The following is a 23838-nucleotide window of genomic DNA, read 5'->3' as shown; positions in this document are numbered from 1 at the left end:
GTGTTGTGCGTGTGCACATATGGGTGTGTGTTTGTACGTGCACTTGTGTGTACATGTGTGGGCGTGTGTGAACGTGTGCGTGTGTGGGCTTGTGTTTGCGTGTGTGCGCCCTGTGCCTGTGACGTGCACGCCCGTGGGCGTGTTCTCCCAGGACTGAATCACCCGCAGACGCATTCTCCCCCGCTCCCTGGGACTCCTCCAGCTCCGTCGGGAGGCGACGACATCAGGAATTACGGTGTTTAGCACCTGGCAGCCGCGTCATCGGGCGGCACTGGGAGCCGTGACAGCAGCCCACTCCCAACCGCACCGCCTGTAGGCGGCCTCTGCCGGGGCTGCCCGGGCTGTCTGCCGGGGGGCGGGGCCTCTTCCAGAGAGGCGGGGCGAGCAGGGGCTCCTCGCGCAGGCCCCGCCGGGAGCTCGAGAGCAGAGCAGAGCCCCGACTCCTCCGGAAAGTGCTTTACCCCTGGGGGCGCTAAACACGCACGCTGTCGCTCTCCTACAAGAGCTGGCAGGGCTCCTAACCACGCCTACCTGGGCGTGGCCCGTCACGTGAACTCGGGACTCCCCGAAGGAGGACTGGTCCCTCCGCGCACGCACCGTTTTGGCGTGGGAGCGAATGAACCCCAGCCGCGGCCGGGTGGTGCGCACGGCGGCGGTCTGCACGCTCTGCCTGGGGGGGCATGACCGGAGGCGGCTCCCTCGGGTTTGAACGCCCTGGGGAGAGGGCAAAGGCCTCCCCCGCAACCTCGCCATCCCGAACCTGCCCTTCCTGTCGTCATCGGGGTCAACGAGCACTCCGAAAGTCGGGTGACAGGTGCGGACAAGAAGCATGGAGAGGTGAAATGGTGGCGAATGGGAAATGAAGACGGTCAGCTCTGGGAGGCGGGGCTCCCGGCGGGGGGCGGGGTCTGGAATGAGTGACACTGGGGCGGGAGGGAAGGGGGCGCAGGAGGGCGCGGTACTCACAGGCCTGCGGGCAGCAGCAGGAGTCGGGGCAGCACGGGCAGCGCACGTAGCAGCAGCAGCTGTGCGGGCAGCACTGGCACCAGCAGATGCCCACCAGGACGAAGAAGAGGAAGACTCCCAGGATCACCAGGCCGACGAACACCCACTCTGGAAGGACGCACAGGGAAAGCCGCGTCAGGACGGACGGGCACGCGTGTTGGCGTCTCCCCACGAACAGGCAGCAGCAGCGGGGGCGCGGGGGCCTGGGGAGGAAGGCGCCTCGTCACCCAGCACAGAGCCCCCAAACTCCGGGGGCCCTCGCGGACCGAGATCTGTACGCCCGCCAAGAAGAGGGACGTCACCTGGCCTCGGTCCTACGGAGATTGCGCAGTGAGGGGCCCACAGGGAGGGGTTTCAGGGACCCCTCAGGGGAAAGGATTTACATGTTGGCCACAGTGTGGGCACAAGGGAGGGACAAGGGCGGAAAGACTCGTGCCCGGGGGAGGGGACTTTGTTTGCCGAGCTATGAAGTGGTGGGTTCTGTGGACGCGTATTTTGGGGAGCCTCGTTAATCTTGCCCCTAGAAGTGTGTAAGTCCTGAGAAGAGCGTCTCCATGTCCACCTGGCCTAAATCCGAACACATCTAGGTGGTCGGGGTCCTTAGGTGTCACCTGTCTCCCTGTCCACCGCCCCTGGAATGTCTGCCCTGAGCTCAGTGTCAGGGCGTGTCCTTGCCCTGCAAACGGCGCTGAGAGATGATGAGGGACGGGGATTTAAACAGAAAAGATGCCGTCCCCACCCCTCGCTTTTGGGACTTGCTATAGGCCCCCCCCCACTCCCTCGGGGGTGGGGGGGGGCGGCTGGGAGGCCGCAGGGACCTCTGATCTCCTTTAACAGCAACAAGATTAGAGCCATTCATTCTGATGGAAAATCATCTACCAAAAAGCCCTCTGCAATGGACTTTAAGTACAGGCTGTTTTTCCTAAGTTGGGTTATTCAATTTTCCTGCCGTGGAGAGGACATTCGGCGACATTTTTGTTACATAAAGGGTTTTGTGATGAGGGTGAAGTTAGGGGACCTTCGCCGAGAGCGTAATTTCCTCAGAGAGAAAGCAGCTCCCGGTTCCTGAATGCGCCTCCTCGCGCAGCCGCCTGAAATGCACTCACGCTGACCCGGTCACGCTCTCTGCGCAGAGGGGATGAGAAGACTCGTGCCGGCGAGGGTGGCCGGGGAGCGTCGTGCCGAGGACAATGGATGGCGGAGGGCTCTGGCCTGGGTCTTGGAAGCAACACAGTCACGGCGTGCACCCCGAGATACAGGGAGCCCTGCACACGGGGTGAGCTGTGGGCCCGGCAGTCGAGGAGAAAAGAGTGGCCGGTGACCTCGCACAAACATTGTAACCCATGAAAGGGTTCTCCAGTCACAGGGAGGGGATTCCCGGCAGCCAGGGCCAGATTCGAAAAAGACAGTAACTCCTTCTTGGGACTGGGGTATGCGAGATGTCTGATTTGAAGAAGCAATGCGAGGTAACATTGTTTCTTTCACGTGGGGGGACCGAGTGGCACAAAGTGACCCAATTCTGGAGCCGGGGGCTCACAGAGAGACAGCGCTTTGTGTCCCTGCGCTCAGCGTGAATGAGAGAGTGTCTGTGTTCGGGCTGGTCAGCGGAGGGGACAGAGCCAAAAGAATTCTTGGAAACAATGAGTGAAGCTCAACCGGGAAGGCTCTAGATGTTTCTTAAACCTTGAATCGAGCCAAAAGCAATGGCCAGGAATGTGCTGTATCTCTCTGTAGTCTCAACTACAAGGCAGCTCTTAAACCGTGGGCCAAACCCTCCACAGCAAGACGGAACCCATTCCCACTCCCCGAGATTGGCTCTGCGTTCCCCCGTGGTTCCTGCTGGCCTCTCTCTGAGCCTCCTCCCGTCACGGACTGCTGGGCCACGCCAAACTCACGCTGGCTTGTCTAGGCTGGTGCGTTCCACTCAAGCTACGTAACAAGCCAGAGGTGTGCATTTGGGACAAGTGTCCTTGGCCTATGGTCCACAGTCATTCCCCAAGGACTTAGGGGCCCCAGAAGGCCCTGAAATCGTACACAGAGCAGACCAGGTGTGCAGACGCGTGCCTCCAAGGAGGGAGGGGTGCATGGCTGAAGTTGCAGACGGCGGTTCAGAGTCACGCGGCTGCAGGCTAAATGAATGGGCAGACGGATAACTGGGGGCATAAGGAATGCAGACAAGTAATGACTCGGTTAAGGGTGCTTAGAACTCTGCGTGCGGCTGAGACGCCGAGGTGGGCGGGGAGGGGGCTGAAGGACCCGTGGGCCCGGCACGGAGGACCTGGGTCCCCGTCTCAGCCCCTTTCGAATTCCCGTTATGCTTTTAGGGCCTGATAACAGAAGATACGCAAGTCAAAGTCTCTCCCAGCGGGCTTGGCTGTTCATCCTGGAAGAGACCACAGACACGTGGAGACACTTGTGTGAACGAGTCAAAGGGAGCAGTCAGTGACGCATGCAGCAGCCAGACAGATGGAGGGAGAGCGCAGCGGGCCAACAGGAGGGGAGTTCGGTGGCTGAGTACCTGGCATAAGCTCCACGGCAAAGCTGGGCAAGAGATCAGCGAGCAGCCCTGTCCTGCCTGGAGGAGGTGGAAGGGAAAGAGAAGGAAAGAGGTTACTGGCAAGGAAAGCACAGCCGGAAGGAAGTCTGGCCGCGGAGGGCGCCGTCCCCACGCGGGGCACTGGCCCGCGCTCTCTGTGGCACGTGGGGCCCATCGCAGCAGCAGCAGCAGCAGCGGCAGCTGGGCTCGGTCCGGAGAATGACCTTCCCGGCCGGTGGCTGGCAGCCTTGTGAGTGAGCCCGGCACCCCGCATCAGGGTGGAAGCAGTCACAGAGCTTCCGCTCCAACCGTTTACAGGAGGAGGACATCTCCGCCTTAAGGATGGAAAACCCGCCGGGGCAGACGACACGCAGTGTCTCCACTCATTTCACTTCCTTCTCTGCACGCTGTTTTGGGGAGTCCAGCCCGCGTGCATCCAGACATTCAGCCTACGTTTCCAAACATCCACAGACACCCCTAAGTCCGCATGAAAACAAAGCACATGGTAGACTTTAACACAGAGTTTGCTCACTACGTGATTCTATTTACGGCCTAGAGATCGTTCAACGGTTAAATTTTCAGAGACAAGGACAGTAAACTAGGCCGGTCACCCACTCCTCTGCGCTCCTTCAGGCTTCCACGGTCCCCTGTGCACCCGTCTACGGCAGGGCTTGCCCACAGGGGGCGCTGTGTGGCCCCGGGTGCCCTGTGCCTGGCATGGCAGAGCAGCTCCAGGGCCTGGCTGCTCGCACGGGTGAGCGAGGCTCCCGCCGGCAAGGAGCCCTGCGGGAAACGGGTCCCTGGAAGACCCGGGGAAGGAGGCTGGTCCTCCCCAAAACTAGCCTGGCCTATAGAAACTGCTCTGACCCGTCCTCCCATCACGGGGAGTGTCAGGGCCCTGGGGCCGGGGGGGGGGGGGGGGGGGGGGGGGCGGGGGAGGGCGTGCGCCTGCGGCAGACACCTCCGCCACACTGCGGTGTTGCGGATAAATGAGGCGCCATAGGAGAGGGCGAGCCAGCTGCCGCCCTCCGGCCTTGGGCTGGCCGAGGGTCCCTGTGGCCCCTCAATGCCGAGTCATCTGTGTGCGTGACATGCTTCCGGAACAGTAGGGCGACGGGTCATTCTCACTTTTCTAGTAACCGCATCGAAAGGGGAAAAAGCATGAGATGAATGATATTTCTTACTCATACCAGTATAGCCCGGACACTGACACTCAAAGGCACAGTCTATCAGCTGGGAGCTGCTGGGGGCTGGTTCACACGTGCGGGGGCGGGGGCTCATTCCATTCCTGGTGGAATCTGGGGATGGGGCGTAAAGGAAAAGTCGCTTGCGTGTGTGGTTTATACTTTGGGCCGGAAGGTCGTGGTTGGGCACTGTCCTCTCCTCTCTCAAGCTCCCCCTGCTCCACCCTCCGAAAAGCAGCTCTGGAGTGGGTCGGAGAAAGGGGAGCGGGTCCAGGCCATCATTCGGGGGGCAATGCTGGAGCAGGGCAAGGTGCTAGGGACTCGGGGAAAGGGGTTTTTGCTCCCTCTGCTTTTTCTTGGTTCTCCCGGACTATCCAAGGCCCGTGGGTAAATGCGTCCCGGCCACGTCTCCTGCAGGGGTGATGGTCCCGCACTTGAAAGTTTGTCAGGACCAGAGTTGGTTCCAAGGGCCAGGAAGCACGCAGTGGGGGACTCAGGCCAGCGCCGGTGTGGTTTGGGGCAAGAAGAGCTCCCCTCTGTCTCCAGTCTGTCGGGTGCGGCCGATGTGCTCAGAACAGTCCACCGCCCGCAAGGTCTGGGTGGGGGGTGAGGGGGGGCGTGAGAGCCACAGGAGGCGCTGGGAAAGGCATCCCCAGGGTGGGCCTCAGCTCGAGCCTTCACAAGAGGCTCAGGGGGAGCTCACAGGTGTCTGGTCCAGTTTTTCAGGATGGGAGGCCAGACTGGGGTGTGGGGCTGAAGTCAGGGTAGCGACGGAGAGCATCCATTGGCCTCATCTGGGGCCATCTTTCTCTGCACAAACGTCTCTTGGAAAGTCAGCGAAGCGATCGACGGCTGGCTAAGGATTTGGGAACTTGGGATCCTGGACCTCTCTTAAAGGCATAATTAATACTAATTTCCAGCCAAGAGCCCATGATCAGGAAATCAATACACAGTGTTTTTAGCAAGCCAGTCATCCCACACTTAAAGAAAAAACAAAACCTCTGGACAATTAGCACTTCTAAGGATCTCTCTTACTGTATCTAGTAAAGAAGTTTCTCTTGCTTTTACCCTCTGGTTCTCAAGCCCACCAGCGCTGCAGGCTCTGTGGACATGAGACAGCCCAGCTCATTAATTACACTCACAACAGAAACAGTATCGACGGTGCACGCTGCCGATCCGTGCGTTCCTGCAGGAAATTGGCCATGGTAGTTATTAACTGGAAGAACCCAGACAGTCAAGGGGGGACAGGGCTCAGACGCGGCCTACGGAGACGTGGCGTATTGGAGAGAGCGGCGGGCGGGGCTCGGGGGCTCGGCGCGGCGCGGCGCGGCACCGCCCGGCATTTCCACGGTGATCACCCCAGGCAGACCACGTCCTCTTCCTGGGCCTCAGCGCTCTCCCGAGCCAAAGAAGTGGGCTGTGCGCGGGGACACCATTTGGCTGGGTTTGTCGGGGACAGTCCTGGCTTGCGCTGCTCGTCCTGGGGTGATTATTCCCAGCGCCCCTTTTTACTCTCGGTGTAGGGAACCCTGCCGAGGGCATTTTTGGTTCTCAAATCTGATACGCAGCGACTAGAGTCGCAAACGCAGCTCTCCGTCTGTAGGGACCAGCAGGGCTTGCAAATGTAAGGGACACGTAAGGGACGCACGCAGCCTGGGGGCGTGGCAAACGGCAGGTGATGCATCTGGAGGGGCTGCCGCTACCCACATCTGGCCAGCTGTGGTCCCAGACGAATGCGCCTTCAGGGTTAACCAGGCCCCAGACTTTTTATGTGAAATATCCTGATGTCTGAATGTTCTCAACTGATTCAAGACTTTTAAAGAACACCAGGTGAGCCATACAAACTGGGTCTGGGGCGGCCTGCAGCCCCGAGATCACGCACCGCCAAGCACGCATAAAACATGAAAGCCGGATTCCTCCGCGGGCTCTTTGGTGACCGCCACGGTCTTCCGATCCTGCTTCTGCACCCGGCACATCCGCCCCGGACACCGGGGTCCCGGCCTGACAGCATCACCCCCCACGCTGCTGGCTCCTCCTACTCCAGGGAGCCGGAGGGGGCACGGGAAAAGCGTGCCAAAGGGGCTTTCATGTTTCAGATTTTTTTTTACATCTGTAATTGAAAAAACTAAAATAAGGAGAGGCGGTGTCAGGAATGCAGACAGGGGACTCACAAAGCTTGTCGCCCCAACAGAAAGGTGTACGTCAAGCTTCTCATTCTCCCGGAAGCTGCAACCATTTCAGAAGATGCCCCGGCTTCCCACGGTGCACCGGTGTGGCTGGCCCCCGGCTGGCCGGGGGATACCCTCTCACGGTCCAGAGGGGAAGGGCAAAGGTCTTTGGAGTCCAGACCAGTCGGAGTTTGGGGAGAGTGGACAGGGCCACCCCATCAGGCCCACGGTGGACAGAGTGCAAGTTTCCGGCTTTGTCACCGCGACTCACATTCCCCTGGACCAAAGGCATCTTAAAGCGTGGGTTTCCGCTGGGACCCCGAGTTTCTGAAAAACGTTCTGCTTCCGTCTCGTTGCCTGGCTATTCCGGAGACACGCCGTGGCCGGTGGAAATGCTTGCTCCTTCCTTCCTGTCCTGACCGGTCACGCCCACGGAAGGCTGCCAGGGGAGCACCCCAACCTTTGGAGCAGACACCCGCCTACTTTCAGCAGCGCTGGGCCAGCCCGGGGACTCACGCCCGTCCCTCCGGCGCCCGGCGCAAGAGCGGCGGTTCCGCGTCACTCGAATGTCTGAGAAAGGGCTGAAGACAGGCCGCGCCAGCAGAAGGCCCCGCTTTCTCTCTTCGTAGTTCGGACTGTTAGTAGCAAACACAGTTTCCCTGCAGGCACCCAGTCTTCCCCGGCCCTGGCGGAACCCAGCACTGTTGAGAAACTTCCCCGTGAATCAACTGGATGACGCAGGCGTACCAGTCGTTAGTGGGAGCTCACAGGAAGTGTCAGATGCATTATAACCCAGAGTGTCCGCAGACCTTGGCTTGGACGGTCAGGGCAGCAGCACGCACTGCGGACGGAACAACTTACACGCCGTCCCTCCACCGCCCCCTATGGCAGCGGCCCCCTTGACGTCCTCCCTGCTGCGCCTGTTCGTATTCCTCGGAACCGTTGCTTCTGGGGCGTCTCCAGTTCATTCGCTCATCCTTCCTTCCTTCATTTGACCAACAAAGATGTGCGTGTTGCGTCAGGCACAGGCCGAGGCGGTGGGGGAACAGGACGGGACCCCCAGACTGGAGAGGCCCCAGGCTAGCCCGGGCCCATGTCCGGCCGTGTGAGTATAAGAACTCGCTGTCAGCCGTTCGAGTTTTGTCCCCAGACTCCACTGAGGCCACGCACGTTCCTCCTGCCCAAAGCAGTGCTCGCTCTCACCGGCCTTTCCTGCACGTGTGACCTCGGGTGCCTCCTGGTTCCGGGGCCTTCCCTTCCCCGAGACCCGGTGCTGGCGCTGCCCCGAGCCCAGCAAACCCCATCCTGGCGACATTTCCCCGAGGTTCTAAGCCTCCCTTCGTGGTGGGCCAGGCCCCCCAAGGCAGGACTGGCTCCCCTTCTTCCCTGAGAGCACGGCTCACCCTCCCCCGACTGCCCTGCCTCGTTCGGATCCGTACCACACACAGCCTCCAAGACTCTGGGCTGGGCCGACGGCCCCGCGAGACAGCAGCCCGGGGAAGGAGTGTCCTCCCCGCTCAGAGGGCCGACAGGCACACCCGCAGGGTGCGGCTTCACGCAGGGACGGAGACCCTCCGGGGCAGGGACTGCGCTCGAGGCCTGGGGTCCTCGGCAGCCCCAGAAGTGGGACCCCCTCCACCACTCGGGCCCTTGCCATGTTTCCCGTGGCAACCCCCCTCCCCACCCCGTGGGCTGTGCTGGCTTCCAACCGGCGTCTGGCAGACCACGCCTCCGCCGCGCTACACCAGCCAGGGCACAGATGTGTCTTTTCTAGGCGTCTGAGGAGGGTGGGTGCCTTTCTCCAGCCTTGGAAGCGTGAACTTGCTTCTACGGCTATTTGGAATTTCAAATAGATTAGAAACTTCCCCAGGGCACAGCCGTCCCTGTTTTTGTTCTGTATTCCCATGGCAACCTTACCGTCCATCAGAGCGTATGACTCCCGGTCACCAAGGGGGCGCCAGCTCCCCCCTTCTGCATACGTATTGATAAACTGTGTCTAAGCCTTTCGTGCATGTCCTCTTGCTCTTCGTGTCCTTCATGTTTTAGTTCGCTTTAAACCGTACGAGTAATTCCGACGCCGGGTTCTCTCCGTCAGAGGACTGACCACTCTGAGCCCGTCTGCAGTTAGCCGCTAACAGACTCTTCGGGCTCTGGGGCAGCGATTGTGAGGCTGGCACACACCGCTGACTTCCACCGGCACAGAATTCTGGAGTCAGGTTTGACCTGTTTTCAGGAGCCCGAGGCTCGGAGGGGTTACGAATCTGACCCCGGTCCACCCAGCTGACTCGAGAACAAAACCTGGGTCTGCTCACCCCATTCCTGTGCCCCCCCTCCACCAGTACCTCACTCCCCCTCAAGCCCGGCTCGTCCTTCACTGAGGCGCGTCCAGCAGCCGCTTCCTCATCTCCGGGTCTCTGCAGCGAGCGCCCCTCCACTGCGCCTGCGGCATCCTCGCCCCACAAACTGATACACAGTGACCCCTCCACTGAGCCTGCGGCATCCTCGCCCCACAAACTGATACACAGTGATGAAAACCGACCGCATAGTCTCTGCCTTTGTAAAGTCTGGTGGCAGTGACCCCGCCCCCTGCCCTTGGCGAGGGGAGGTGTAAAATGTTATCAGTAATGTAACAGCTCCCTGTGGCGGGGGGATGAAATGCAGAGGACAGCCCGATCTGCCCCCCGAGCTGAGGAGGAGCAGGGTGAGGCTCACGGGAGGAGGAAGCTGAGCTGCTGGCTATGATTCCGGGGGGATTTCCTGGGCTCCCCGGGCTGGGCTCCAACCTCAGGCTGGTGCAGGCACCTTAGATACAAAGATGCCAAGAATGGCTACTTTCCTTAGCCAACAAAGCCCCTGCGGTCACTGGGGGATGATGGGGAGAGCACACCCCTTGCGCCGGGGGCTGTCCGGCCTCCAGGGCCAGTCCCCTCTCTCCGTGAGAACGCAAACCTGCTCCTTGAATAGCGGCAGCTGGCTTGGGAGAAAAAAGGGGTGGCTGTCCCCTGACCGGCTTCCAAGGGCTGCCATTCTTTCTGTGCAGGGCTGAGCCGATTTCTCGGTGACACCCCCTCTCCCAAGCGCGCGCACAGGCCTCCAGCGTCTGCCCCCGGGTCCACCGACCACAATGAGGCTGGCGGCTGACCCAGCGGCTCCAGCGGGCTCGTCACCACGGTAACCAAGGCTGCCGGAATGCGCGCTAATTGAAGGCCAGTTTCCTCCCACCTCGATGAGCAACAAGTGAGGCGGGCTGAGGCTGCCGCTGCAGCGCGGGGGAGGCGGAGCGCTCCGCAGCGCGCCTGGGGGCTGGGCACCCGGGGCGGGGGACAGAGCGCCGCAAGACCCCATTCGTTCTCGTAACAACCCCCCAGCTCAGAGGAGCCCACACGGACGCCCCCTGTCCTGCAGAAATCTCAGTGCCCGTTTCTCAGCGAGCAGACAGGCCAGCCACCGCGTGTCGGCCGGCCCCTGGCTTGGAGACAGGCACAGGGCAGGTTCTCCTGAATAACAAAATGAAAGGCCAGCGATGGCGAGGGCTCCTTGGGGGGTGGGGGGGGCGGCCCAGCGACCCCAAGGCGCTCCCAGCTCCTCCGGAACGTCAGTGCTTGTCAATCAAAGGGGGAGCCTTCCCCGTGGCCGTCTCTAAAGATGGGGGGACCGCCACACCGCTGGGCCTAGACGTCTCGGTTGACGCCCGTGGTCCTGACACCAATTAGCGTCTCCCGGTTCGGACACAAATGGCGAAGCAGCCCTATCGCGTCTCTCCAGGACCACACTGACCCCAAATCAAGTCTCAGGGGCTCCCCGACGCCCCCTGGACTTCCTCCAGTGGCCTGTGCGGGCGGACGCGCCCCTTGCCTCCAGGCGGCAAACTCCCTGCAGTTAACTGCGGGCTTCCCGCGGCAGCCCCAACAGAGCCGCCGAAGCACAGCATGCTGGGACGGAACGTCCCAGAACTGCGGGCAGGGAGACTCCCAGGGGCGGACGAGGGTCCCGCCGGCGGGGCACTGCACAGCGGTCACGGGGAAATTGGGGCTCTGTTAGTCATGGCATTGCCAGCTCTCCGCTGGCTCCGGGAGGCCGGCCTGTGGCCCGAAGGCTGGAGGAAAGCCGGCTTTCCGGCAGGGGCCTAGCCGCAGACTTCCCCGGGGAGGCTCCCTTGAGTTGGGGGCGGCACACTGGCATGGAGAAGCGGGGGATGGGAGGGTGGAAGAGGGGGACAATGCATCCCTACTGCGTGCAGCTCTGTCCTCAGAGCAGGTCTCCCGAGTCACTTTTGTTAACCACTCCCGCCCCGTGGCTACGGGCACGGAGACCGGGCTCCACGCCGACCCGCCCACGGCGGTGTCGTGCGCCCAGCCCTGGGGCATCGCACCCCAAAGCCTGCCCTTCGAGGGGCACCTCGTGCCGCACCCAGACCGACCTGCGCTTGGACAGGTCAGGGTTTCGCGACCCTGGCACTGGGGACAGTCCGGGCCCGACACTTCTTTGCGGGTGGAGGCTGGTGGTCCCGTGCACTGCGTGCGGGATGCCGAACAGTGAGTGCCCCACGGGGGGGGGGGGCAGCCAGTGGCGCCCTCAGACATCCGCCAACGTCCCCCGGGGGCCAAGCAGCCCCCTCCTGAGACGCGAAAGCCAGGATACGGAGTGTCGGGTGCGGTTTCCACCTCTTCTTGTGCGCTCTCGTTGCTTCGGAAACAGAATTTTTCTCTTTCCCCAAGGGCAGTGGTCTTTGGAGGGAATTGGAGGGACGAGACTGTCATTTGTTGACTTCAGACCCTTCCTGTGCCGGGCACTTAGCGAGCAGAAGTCGGGGCTGAATTTACGGGAAAGAGCCGGGCAGCCGGGGGGCAGCGGGGAGCAGCCGGAGGGCAGCGGGGAGGGCCGCAGGGCCCGGCGGCCCCCTGCAGGGAGGGAGCACCTCCGCCCAGTCCCAGCCCCAGTCCCGGGAGGCCCCGCAGCCGCGCTCCGCCCCGACCCCCGACCGCGGTCCAGGCCCCTTGCCGACAGCCACTGACGGAATCGGGTTTAGCTGACACCTGGCCAACTTTTCCAGCGCTTCCCTCTCCTCCACCCCTTCAGCCCCTTCTCCGGGTGCTTCTTGAAACCAAGACGGACAGCGGCAGCCGGGTCAGCTGGAGGCGGAGGCCAAGGCTCCAGAGCGAGGGCAGGACGGGCTGGTGGGGGGGGGGGGCTGACGGTCTCTCTCGCTCCCGTCCCCACGGCCTCTGCTCCCGTAGGAACCTGAGGGCCCAGGTGTCCACGGAGGACAGAGAGGGGGCTCCCACCCTGCTCCAAGAACCAACCCCACTTTAGGTGTTTTGTGGGGGGCCGTCATCTGAAGCGCTGTCACATCCACGAAGGGGGACGTGGCCTCAGCCAGCGGGGCAGGTGCTCCCCGGAAGGCACCCTGATCCCCGGCCAGAGGTGCCTCCGTAATCACCGCTCCTTCTGCCCCGAGAGGACTCTCTCTTCCCTGCCAATTCCAACCCCCTTTCCCTGTTTGTAAATCTTCCAGCTCCAGCAGCCGCTGCTGCTCTCAGAGATCAAAGTTTGGGCAGGCGACAAAGACCTCCGAGGAGGCTGTTGCCATGGGAACTCTGGGAGCCCTTTTAATTGGCAAACCTCCTTGGTTAGCAGCACGGGGCTGGGCTGGCAGAGCGCATCGGGGGAGGGGGGCCTTGGCAACAAGTAGCCCTTTCTAAACAGCCAGAACAAACGTGGCAGGGGCGGGGGGCGGGGGTGGCGGGTGGATCCCAACGGAGGCGCTGACTTGGGGTGAGCACGGGCACATTTCTGCCTGGCCTGGGAAACTCGTTCCCCCCTTGGTCCCCGGGGCAGGGCCAGCGACGCCACAGTCGCTGCGGAAGGACACGTGGTGTTCGGGGGTCCTGGCCCATCGGGGCGATCGCTCTGTACGTTGTGTAAGTGTCTGATCACTGCGTCCTACACCTGAAACCGGTACCGCAGCGTATGACAGCGGTCGTGGGGGAAAAAACTTCTTATCCCTAACGCCGGCTCCGAGAGGTGCCCTCCAAGAATTCCCTGATTTCTTACCAGGTGTCTAACGTGCACGGGCGGAAAGGTTCGTCTCAGACCAGAGCGACGACCCCAGGCGCAGGGAGGTGAGCAGACTCACCTGAATCCATGCACCCCTGTCCCCAGGTGCCGCGTGCTGTGCTCCCTGGGGAGTCGCAGGAGGAGGCGGGAGGAAACGGGGACGCATGCTGGGGAAACTGAGGCAGTCCTGGGGCATGACCTTCACAGGGAGGAGTCAACTCCCGAGGTGGAAGGTGCGGAAGGCCCTGGAGCCTGGGTCTGCCGCAGAGACCGTGTCTGGGGACGTGGCAGACACCGAGGGGACAGAGGGCCTTGAACACACGCCGCACGGTGGCATGCGCCAGGCTTGAAGCTGGGAGGACCCCAGGACCTCTGGGCTCCCTGAGCCCGAAAGCCCCGCCACCCCCCCCCCCCCCCGACCCAGGCCTGCCCCTTGCAACCGAGTTCTGAAGAACGCAGCGTCTGCTGCGGGTGGTGAGATTTTAGGGGCTGTGTCCTCCCTTTGTACTTCTCTGTCCTGTTCGGGATGTTCACAAGGAGCACGCATCGTTTTCTCCCGAGACAGAACAAGACAGCGGGTTCTGCGGCAGACCTGGCCCCGTAAGGAGAACGGACTCCGCAGCCTGTGGACTTTCAAACAAAGCCGAAAGCCCGGGCGGGACTCCGAGGCCTTCACACCCTGTTCCTGGTCGAAATCCCGCTGGAGAGGGAGCGCCTGTGAATTCCCTCAACCGACCACAATCTCCAAAACCCATCGCTTAACTTAGCCTTAGCAGAGTCTTCCTTGTTAGCAGAGTCTTCCTCAGCTTTGATCTAAACACGCCCGGGTTCGCGGCCCCTGATCCTCGGCCAGAGGCCAGAAGGTGCATCCGGCCGTGTTTCCGCCGGCACCTCACCCTCCTCTTTCTGCTTTGTAAAGGCCCTTTAAAAACAAACAAACAAGGGACCACCCGCGACACCGGGCCGGAGAGAGCGGCCCCTCACCCCGTGCACAGGAAGAAGGGAGCGCAAGGTGAGCTGCTTTTAGATTCCGACACCACCACCTCCCCGCTCGCGCCTTCCTGGGTGGTGCAGCCTCTCCCCGGGGGCGGAGCCGGAGCTGCCCGCAGGGACGCTGTTCCCCCCAAACGGTGGCGGGGTTCCCGGCTGTATACACGCAGCCTGTCCTGGGCCCGCATCTAATCTCGGGGCGGCGGGTTCCCGGACACCCCCTCCTCCTGCGACTGTGCTGCCCGGGCCTCCAGTCCCACACGTCTGTCGGAAGATCTCCAAGGTTTGTGCCGGAGTCACACCCACACACCCATGACACCACGTGCGTGCCCGGCTTCCGGACGGCTGCACCACCGTCCGCATTGCGGCAAAGACGTGGAGAGGCTGCAGTGCTGGCGGTGGGTCGGCAGCGGCCCTCTGTCTCCCCGACGCACTGGTCTCCGGGTCCTCCCGAACCCACCAAAAGCAGCATCCGCAGCGGTCCGTGGACGGTTCAGGAGTTGGGGGAGGGGAGGCCCCTGCTCGGTGGAGAGGGAGCCATCCAGGCAGGGACAGCTGTGCCCTGGGAGTGAGGCCCGGGCAACGGCTACCGGCGGTTCCACCGAGAACCACAGTGAAGTCCCAGAGCCGAACTGGGACGAGTACACGTCTCCCCTGTGACTCGGAGCGGCGACCACTCCACAGCTTCTTCACAGGGACGGGTCGGGGGTCGGGGGCCCTGGGGGAGGGGGTCAGGCCAGGAACCCACACGCCGGGGTTTGGTCGTCGACCCCACTTCTCCCCTGGGAGAGGAGTTACAAAACCTGCACATTAAAATTCTTCTTCTGGAGAACCAGGAAAATAGTCCCCGCTCCCCTGCCTCACAAAGCAGGAACGCTCTGGGAACTACCAATTGTCGGCAGTGTGCATGCACGTGAGCAGCAGACACAGCGGTGGCCGTGTGATAATCCAGGACACCTCGCCTTCTGTCCCCCTTGTCTGTAGCAGCACCCCGTCTACTTTGGGACATCCATGCTCCCCCACAGCCTGAGAGACCCCCCTCCGAGAGCCCTTGATCTTCCAAACTGGGCCAACCGGACGCTCTCTCCTGAGGCTGTTTCTTAAGTGGGAAAATGCAAGGTCGGGGAAAATAAAAGGTTGAACGGATTCACCGCCCATCAATTCTCGCCGCACGGACCCTGGAGCACCTCGGGCAGGACAGGGGCGGGGCTGCGATCATCAGAACATTCTCTCTGGGCGCAGACAAAATAGCGAGAAGCGCCCCGTGTCCGTGCCAGCCCCGCCTCTAAGAAGTCCCCGTCCTCTCTCTCTGCACAGCGGGGAGCGAAGGTGTCACCCCAGCAGAGCTGACCACGCAGATGCCCGGGGCCCTGGACCAACACCCAGAAGGGAGCGACGGGGTTGGGGGGGGGGGCTCCCACCCACATCTCGGACGAGAGGCAGTAACCAGCTTCCACGGTGGGTCGCTGAGGTTTGGGGGCTGCCTCTATGGAAGTTAACACGTGTCCCCTAACACGCTGCCACCCTTTTCAGAGACTGACTTTCCGGTCTTCCTCGCAATGTTGGTTTCCTTCCGATGAGCCCCCTTCCGCTCCGGTTAAGCAGCATCTAACCCTGCTGCCTCCACAGTCCCGGGTGGAGTCCACCACCAGTAACAATCCAGATGCCCGGAGAGAGAAGGCGGACCGATGAGGCTGACCCCCGTGGGCTCGTCTGCAACCACAGACGTTTGTGACACTTCATCAGTGGACACACACAGGCTCAGCCTCGATGGGCACTTAAGAGGCACGGAGTGAGTGTCAGCTACACATTCCGCCCGTTCGTCATTAAAACACATGCCCTCCAGCTTCTGCGCGGCGGACGCCTGGCCGGGCAGGGCCGACGGGAAGACCCAGGAGAGTGGGCTCTTGCCTTGAGGTGCCCGCGGGCCAGTGCTGCCGAGAAGCTTCCACGGTTTTGAGACAAGTCCACGTGCGGTGCCACGTTTCCACTCTCACGAAGGGAAACCAGAACGTGGGGCCGACAGGGGCTGCCCTTGGCCCGTTTCACTTTGTAGCGCCTCCTGGGTGACTCACCTGGCCTCTCACGGTCCCGACTGTCACCCGTGGTTCGCACGCCATGGCCGCTCGTCCTCGTTTCTCCGCTGAGTCACGCATTTCTAACTGGGACTGCACCTGGTGCCGCTCACACTGCTCTCCCTTCCGCCCCCCAGCCCCCACCTGCGCTGTGTCTGAGTGGGTGAGCAGGTGGCTGCCCAGCCGGCCAGGAGGCCTGGTGACCTCCTGACGCATCTCGCTGTCCCCCACTGCCTGCCAGTCCCTTTCGCACCTCAGTCACCGAGACCCAGCACTGCCTTCCCAGGAACGTTCCTGTCGTACGTTGTCTCCTGTCCACCCACCCCTCTGGTTCAGGGTCTCACGGCCTCTCATCCGGGTGACCCCGGCAGCCGCCCCCCTAAGGGACCCCTCTCTCCCAGCACCCCGTCTCCAGGGTTCTGTCTGCCCGGCTGCCAGTCCCCGCTCCGGCCCTGAGGTCTGGCTCCTTCTCCTGCTCATGTTTCCCCACCGGCCCCCAGAGTCCTCGGGACAGAGTCCCGAGTCCTCAGACCCACGCACGAGGCACTTAACCCGGCCCTGTCCCCTTGTCCGTCCTCACCTCTGTGTGCCGTGAGAGAACGAAATTCCTCCTAAGTGGGCCTATGATTCGACCCTCTGACTCTGCTTTTTGTAGTCACCAGCCAGCAGACTTTCTGCCAGTTTCTGCTCCCCGTTTTGTGGTTGCCCCCAAGGAGAGCTGAAGTTTCAGTGACCAGCAGCAGTGGGATCGCTCCGTCTAGCCCGGACCTAGCCCAGACCTCCGTGCGAAAGGTCGCCGTGGGTTCCCTGGCTCCCGGGCCGTGAGCGGCAGCCAGTGGGAGCCCTCCTTGTGGCGCTGCGCACCCCTGGGGGGCCCGGTCCTCGTTCATCCAGGGGAGTCACGTCACCCTTGCCCTCCTCCTTCTCAACGCGAGAATTTCTGACTTGCAATGAAGCTCCGGGGTCACGCGGCTCAGGCCCTCCCTGCGCACAGACGCCGGCTCTCACTCACCGACCGGGGAGCCGCCAGGCTCCCTGGGACAGAGGCGTCACCGCCCCCCCCCCCCGAGAAGACGGTCTGTCTTCAGGTGTCTGTCCCCACTCATTCCCTGCCCCCGCTGCACACCGGAACGGACGCCCACCCCGGCCACGTGCGCCCCTGTTCTCACGCCACCTGGCCACTCCGTGGGCTCCCAGTCCCTCTTCCACGCGATGTCTCTTTGGGAGACACTGTCCCCCCACCTCACCCCCGTGTCCAGCCCTCTTTCACTAGAGCGGACCCTCTGGGCGTGCCTCACGCGACATCCAACGGCTGAGCCAGGGGCCCCGGAGGCTGAAAAGTCAGCACCCCGGCCCAGGCATCCTTCCTGCCCCCCCCACCCCCACCCCGAGGTCTCCATCTGTGAGGCCGACTGCAGACATCAGCCTCCCTGGGGCTCACCCGGAAAGAACGCCTAACACGGCCCGCCGGACAAAACCACCCCATATTTGGAACTTCTAAAACGGTGACAGTATGTTGAAACATTCTGTAAAGGGGGTCCAGATGATGGAGACTCAGAATCTTGCATTCAGGAAGTAAACCGGGTCCTCGACACAGGCCGAAGGTCCTCCTAGATCGCAAACTAACCCCTTTAAGTAGCTCACACAGTGAGCGTTGCCCGGAAAAGTTGACACGGCCGCTCCAGTGCTCTGAGCGTCTCTGAAGTGTGCAGGCCCGCACGTGAGTCCCCTCCCCCCAGCCTGGGTGCCGCCCCTGTTTATCATCTCCAGGCTTCTGCGGCCTCCCCCCGCCCTCCCGCTGCTTTTAAGTGACACTGATTTCCGTTCTCGGTTGTGCTGCTTCTGGCCGGCGACCACGTTCCTCGGAGCCTCCCTTTCTCCACGTCTGTGTCCCAGGACGGCATCTCTGCCCGCGTTACCCTGTGTGTCTGGTCCAGGGGACTCCCTTCCCGCCCTTCGACGACAGCTCACTCTTCATTCCTCTAGGATCGCTGAGCGGGGGCCCAATAATCGACGGGGGTTTTACCTGTGGCCTCTCCCCCTGTCCCGCGATTACCTCCTGCGGACGCCTGCTCTGGCCCAGTAACCGTCCATGGTGAGCGGACTCAGGCCCAGCACAGTCCGGTGTCACAGGCCTGGCCATCAGCGATGTGTGATCAATCAGGCAGAATTGACCTTTTGATCCCTTTTGAGTAACCAAGTCATCGCAGATCCCCAATCTGATTTCCCTGGGTGTTTTCACAATGTCAGTAGAAGGCTGTTCTGCGTCTCTGTTTCCTTGTCAGTATCTGCCACGTTTCCCACTCCCTTGCAAATCACTGGGGGCTTTATTCCATGTTGGAGAATACAAGGTGTGTATGTATTTGACTTACGTCAAGGCCCTAATATGGGTGGATGATTACTAATTAAAGATTTAATGATTAATAAATAATTATTACCTTACTCCGTTTTGTGAGCTATAAAGTGAAGGCAGTGGAACTGTCCATCTGCCCAAATCACACCATCCTGGTGGAGTAAAACGAAAACTCCGAAGTAGCAAATTCTACTTTCCCCGGGCGCCGAGTTTCCCGGGGAAGCGAAAATTAACTTTGAACCTCGTCTGCCTTTAAAAGAAAGCCCCTTAAATCTCCCCCCAAACTGTCATCACGTGGGCTCTTGGCAGCCACAAACCGCTGTAATTTCTTTTAAAAAGTGGCTTCAAGTATTTACCTTTTCTCCTACGAATCACGTGGTTTCTCGTTTCATTCCCACGTTTTATTCTAATTTCCTTGTTCAGCCAGCATCTACAGGGCACGAAATACGTGCCCAAGTTCCAGTGCGTGGAAGGAGTCACCTCCCACTGACATTCCTCCCATCCACGAGAGAGGAACGTGCCCAAAAGGAATGAGTTTTCACAGGGGGCGGGGGGCGGGGGAGGGAAATGAATATGATTAAGGATTAGACAGATATTCAGCTCTGAGCGGAACTCAGACACTTCAGGGTTTCAGGAAATCCGCCTTCAGGGGAGACACCGCCGCACCCTCGGCAGCTCTTTGCATCGGCGCCATTGGATATCACCCACACTCGTCCGCTCACGGCCATCCTTCCCGTCATTGTCCCTCGAGGCACTAACAATCGGGAAAAGGTCCCCAAATTCTCTCCGTGGAGGTCCTGACTCGCCAGTGGGTCCCTAGCCTTCCCTGGTCTCTACCCTGCTTCAAAGGCTTCTGGCATTTTCTTCAGCGATTGGCAAATAAAAGGATAAGTCCAGCGGGGAGAGCAGAGCACAGCCAGGGGCCGGGGTGACCCGTGCAAATGGAGGGAAGGAAAAGAGACCCCAACGCAGGGAGCAGAGAGACCCTTCAGGGCAAGGCTGGAAAGAGAGCCGCAGCTTTCAAGGAACAAGGCAGAAGAAATGCAGCCCCCGCCCCGGAGACACACTGTGCAGCCCGCGGGCACACGCGTGTGCACGGGGACCGGGGAGGAGAAGAGGCCGCCGCGAGCCGGCCGACACCGGAGCCTGGCTGCCGGCCTCCACTCACCCAGCACCAGCAGCTCCACCGAGTCCTCGTTCTTGCCCTCCAGGTCGTCGGGGGTGGTGATGATGCAGTAGTACAGTCCGCTGTCGCCCCACATGAGCTTCCCGATTTGCAGATCGGCGTCTGTTGGCAGGAAGAGAAGAACCCCGTCCTGAAGCAGGCCCCCCGAGAGGACCACTGGACCCCGCGGGGTGGGAGGGGGCCCTTGGGGCGCGCCTGCAGCTGCCTGCTTCTTTAACTGGACGGTGGCCGACAAGATGTTCGCGTTACCGAAAACAAACGGGGGGAGGAACAAAATCTAGCGTCCCCAAGGCGAGAGACTGAAGCCCCCGCAGAATCGGGTCCTGCTCCCGGCCCACTTGGACCGGGCCGGCACAGCGCCCTGAGACACCCACACTCGAGAATTACTCCGGACTCCTGCAAAGGAGCAGGCTTCACAGGGTGTCTTCGAACCTCAAACAGTCCCACAGGTCCCATCCGACTCTCGGGACCTCGTCTTGGCCAGAGCACTGGGGACAAAGGGCGGAACTGAGACTGGACCCCCTGGGGTGTGGGCGCAGCAGCAGCTGCCTGGCCCCGTCCGGAACTCCCTGGCGGGCATCCCTCCCCCCAGGGCGGGCATCTGCTGCCTGAGCTCGGGGGAAGCCCTCCAGACCGACGCCAAGGTGCACGGCAGCTGCGTGGGGGCGTTCTTTCCCTAGAACCTGTTCCCTCGCAGTTCCGAGAGCGGGCTCCTCAGACTGCAGGTCGGGCTCAGGAAGGGCTGTTTTGGGACCTCCTCTCCGGATACCTGCCGCCCCACCCCCCCTCCCCCCGCCCTCCCACAAGAGCAGTGTACGAGGCTCCGTGACACTCCCGTGCCCCACAAAACCCACACCTTGAGGGGCCGGAGGGCTGAGAGGCTGGCCGGCACTCCACATCTGGGAAGAACAGCGCGAAGGCCCCTCCCGCCGCCCGGCCCCCGCGAGGAGGAGGTGGCAGCGTTACCGTGCACGATGGTGATCTCTCGGCCCCTGTAGAAGTCGCCCAGGGTGACGGTGGAGCCCTGTTTGGAAGCGACCACTCGGACGGTCCTCCGGCTGTCCAGGCAGTCCAGGTAGGGGTCCCATTCCAGGTTCCTTTTGCTGACAGACTGGGCCCGGGGAGAGGACAGCGCCAAGGACTCCCCCATGCGGTCCTGGCAGTAGGACTTGAACTTCCACAGCACGACCGCGGGCTGGTGGGAGGACGTGGAGAAGCGGCAGCGGAGCAGCGTGGGCTGGAACAGCATGGCCACCTTCTTCTTGTCGGGCACCGTCACCTGGAGGCCTTCCGCCAGGGCTGCAACACAGAGTGAGCGGGTACGGTCGGCTCCTGCATCCCGGGCAGCCCCACGCGCCACGGGTCAGGCTGTCCCGCCTCCCTGCTCACTGGCCCCTCCCCCGGTTTTCTCCGTCACTGCGGACAGCCCCAGTACCTACCTGGCTGCCCTTTCCAGAAACCCCCATCACCCCAGTGTCCAATCAGTCACTAGGCCACGCCCACAACGTGCTCCCTTAACGTTGAAAACATGTCTGCCCCTCCTCTTTGGGAACATCCTCTTCGTCTCTTCCAACCCTGCACGGCCGCTCGTCCGGCCTCCTGCCTGCCGCTGCCGCGGGCAGCACCTTGTCTCGCGTCCAGGCGGTCTTTCTAATCTGGCTGTTAGGGTGCTCCTTGAACCCTTCACCCCCGCCCCGGCCGGTGTGGCTCCGTGGGTTGGGCATCGTCCCATAAAGCGAAAGGTCGCTGGTTTGATTCCCGGCTGGAGCACACCCCGGGTTCTATGCTCGGTCCCCGGTCGGGGTGCACGCAAGCAAGGGGCAGACGATCAATGTTTCTCTCCCTCTCCCCCTCCCTTCCCCTATCCCTGAAATCAGTAAGCATGTCCTCAAGTGAGGGTTAAAAAAAACCCCAAACACCTTCACTGCTCCTCCATCGCCTTCCACATTTTCTGCGAGACCTTTACGGCTCCCCTCACCTCCTCACCCCACTTCCTGCAGCGCCCCTGAGCACCGGCCTCCAAACACCAGCTCCCCCGGGGCTGCCTCGCACCCCTGGCTCTGGGCCTGCGACGCTCCCCAGCTCTGGAACGCTTCGCCTCGTTTCCTGGGAAACATCTCTCCCTTCTCAAAACCCAGCTCCCGTCCTCCCTGCGCCGTCAGGGTTCCCGGTGTCCCCTTCAGACACGCACCATAATGACCCGGCGAGGACCGGGCTCCGCGCCCGGCACGCCCGGCGCACCTGTCTGGTGAGGAGCGCGTCTCGTCCTGTTGCCCTGGCTCTTGTGAAGCCCATAGGCGCTCCACGCGTGTTTGATCCATACAGACGGGGAAGCCAGGGAGCGTGACTTCAGGGGGAAGTGACTTCCCTGGCAGCCGGCGACCAGGCGAAGGGGGCGGGGATGAAGGGCGGAGGAGGGCTTTGAGGGACACGCAGCATTTCCCGTCAGAAGCCGCAGACTGGGTTCAAAAGCGCGGAAGGGCCAGCCGGGCGGCGGGGGAGGCTGGGAGGAGCGGGCGACGTTGAAGTGGACACCCGAGGCTGGCTGCCCACGACCGAGAGGGACACCTCAGCGAACGAAAGGCCGGGGGAGTGCTGGAGAGGCTGGGGACCTCCGTGAGCTCAAGGGCACGGGCTAGAAATCCCAGGCAAAGAGGACACGACACCCTCAGGCGAGTGGGAGGAGACTTGAGAGTTTCTGGCTTGGTCTGAGGTTCGCAGCAGAGACAGGACTATGCCGAGAAGCGGAAAAAAGGAGCACGGATGCACCGGGGTTGGGGAGTGAATCCAGGAGCTCCCCCCCCCCCCCCGAGTCTGCCTCAGGCCGCCTGGGGCAGGTGCACTGGGGGAACTCAGGTGGCCTTGAGCCCACGCAGGAGGGGACTAGTCTCATGCGTGGGTGTCCACATTCACCCGACACCCCCCTGCAGAGCCGTCACGCCCACAGCTCTAGCACACACTTAGGGAGGGATGTCCTTATAGAAGCAGCTTTGACGCGGGCAAGGCACCCTATCCGGACCCGCGTCTTCTGGTCTCCAGGCCAGGGCCTGTCCTCCTCGAGAGTGCTCTGAGGAACTAGGTTCGGACGCCTGGGGGTAGGGGGAAGGCTTTCTGCCCTCTGCCAGCCTGGGAAGGGAACACGACAGGGCACTTGCGGCTTAGCGACTCCCCAAGGTGTCTGAGCCTACCAAGCACTCAGTGACCACCTGTGGGGTCCCTGGAGGAACGGATCAGCAGCCCAGGGACTCATCATGTGGGAATTTCTAGGGTTCTGCTGAGGAAACCAGTCCAGTGCGTCGTGAATGGCATGGCGTATGCAGCCAAATAGCATTGGTGCCAAAAGATAGGGCCCTGGCTGGGGTGGCTCAGTGGATTGAGCGCCGGCCTGCAAACCAAAGGGTCATGGGTTTGATTCCCAGTCAGGGCACATGCCTGGGTTGTGGGCCAGGTCCCCAGGAGGGGGCACTCGAGAGGCAACCACACATTGATGTTTCTCTGCCTTTTTTTTCTCCCTCCCTTCCTCTATTTCTAAAAATAAATAAAATCTAAGAAAAACAAAAGAGACAGGGCCTGGGATCTTATCTGGCCGCACAGCATGCTCGGCGAGGCCTCTCCATCTGTAAAATGAGCCTCATAATTCTTGCTCGTTGGGTTGCTAACCAGCGTTACCTCATTGGTCGCCTGCCGAGAGTGGCCCTCTGACTGACCTGCAGCGGGCGGTTCTCAGACACCACTCTGTCCCCTGCCCGCAGTTCTGAGCGTCCCGCCTCTCGATGCCCACCCACCACTGGCCAGTCTGACTATGGCCAGCCTGTGCAGCCCGGCCCAGCCAGGGGTTCCCTAGGGGACCCCCATCCCGGGGCTCCCCTGCTGCCCCCCAAGCGGGGGTGTGGCTAATGCCTTCTCCCCGACTCTTGACGGTTCCCCTCAAATTCCAGCGCATGAGTTCTTCCTAACCTTGTCCTTCTTCTTCAAATCCTACTCAACTCCCAATTTCCCGGGCACCAACCATGGGGCAGAGGGGGGAAGTGACCCCCATTGGCAGGGGCTGAAGTCGGGTGACCGGCGACAGGCACCGTTCCCAGCACACTGCTGTGCACTTGACCCCGCCACCTGTCGGCTCTGCTACCTACCTGCTCAGGCACACTCGGGAACTCGCGTGTGCTATTCTTTCTGGAATAAATAAAACCAGCTAAGGGGCGGGTGGCGCGCGGAGGTGTCGGAGGGTTGTTTTCCCAGCGAGCGAAGTGTGGCGTTTCGTTCATTAGACGATTAGCAAGGACA

The 23838-nt window shown here is 61.8% G+C and overlaps 1 protein-coding gene across 3 annotated transcripts in view; it reads right to left on the bottom strand.

Annotated features, from left to right (window-relative positions):
- ILDR2 (immunoglobulin like domain containing receptor 2) overlaps nucleotides 1-23838 on the bottom strand; it is a 48404-nt gene that overhangs the window by 15156 nt on the left and 9410 nt on the right. Inside the window, exons 1-5 of one of the 3 annotated variants that reach the window (XM_036015301.1) lie at nucleotides 23688-23760; nucleotides 20521-20853; nucleotides 19537-19656; nucleotides 3524-3580; nucleotides 967-1113 (exon numbers count right to left, since the gene is read on the bottom strand). In XM_036015301.1, the coding sequence (XP_035871194.1) occupies nucleotides 967-1113; nucleotides 3524-3580; nucleotides 19537-19656; nucleotides 20521-20803 (607 nt within the window). In that variant the 5' untranslated portion in view covers nucleotides 20804-20853; nucleotides 23688-23760. Of the gene's footprint in view, nucleotides 1-966; nucleotides 1114-3523; nucleotides 3581-19536; nucleotides 19657-20520; nucleotides 20854-23687; nucleotides 23761-23838 lie in introns of those variants that run through there. The other 2 variants (XM_036015299.1, XM_036015300.1) reach the window with 2 other exon arrangements.

The sequence above is a fragment of the Phyllostomus discolor genome, chromosome 14, assembly GCF_004126475.2.
Source record: "Phyllostomus discolor isolate MPI-MPIP mPhyDis1 chromosome 14, mPhyDis1.pri.v3, whole genome shotgun sequence".
In the NCBI taxonomy this organism is placed as follows: Eukaryota; Metazoa; Chordata; class Mammalia; order Chiroptera; family Phyllostomidae; genus Phyllostomus; species Phyllostomus discolor.
This window is presented reverse-complemented; position numbering and strand designations above follow the sequence as displayed.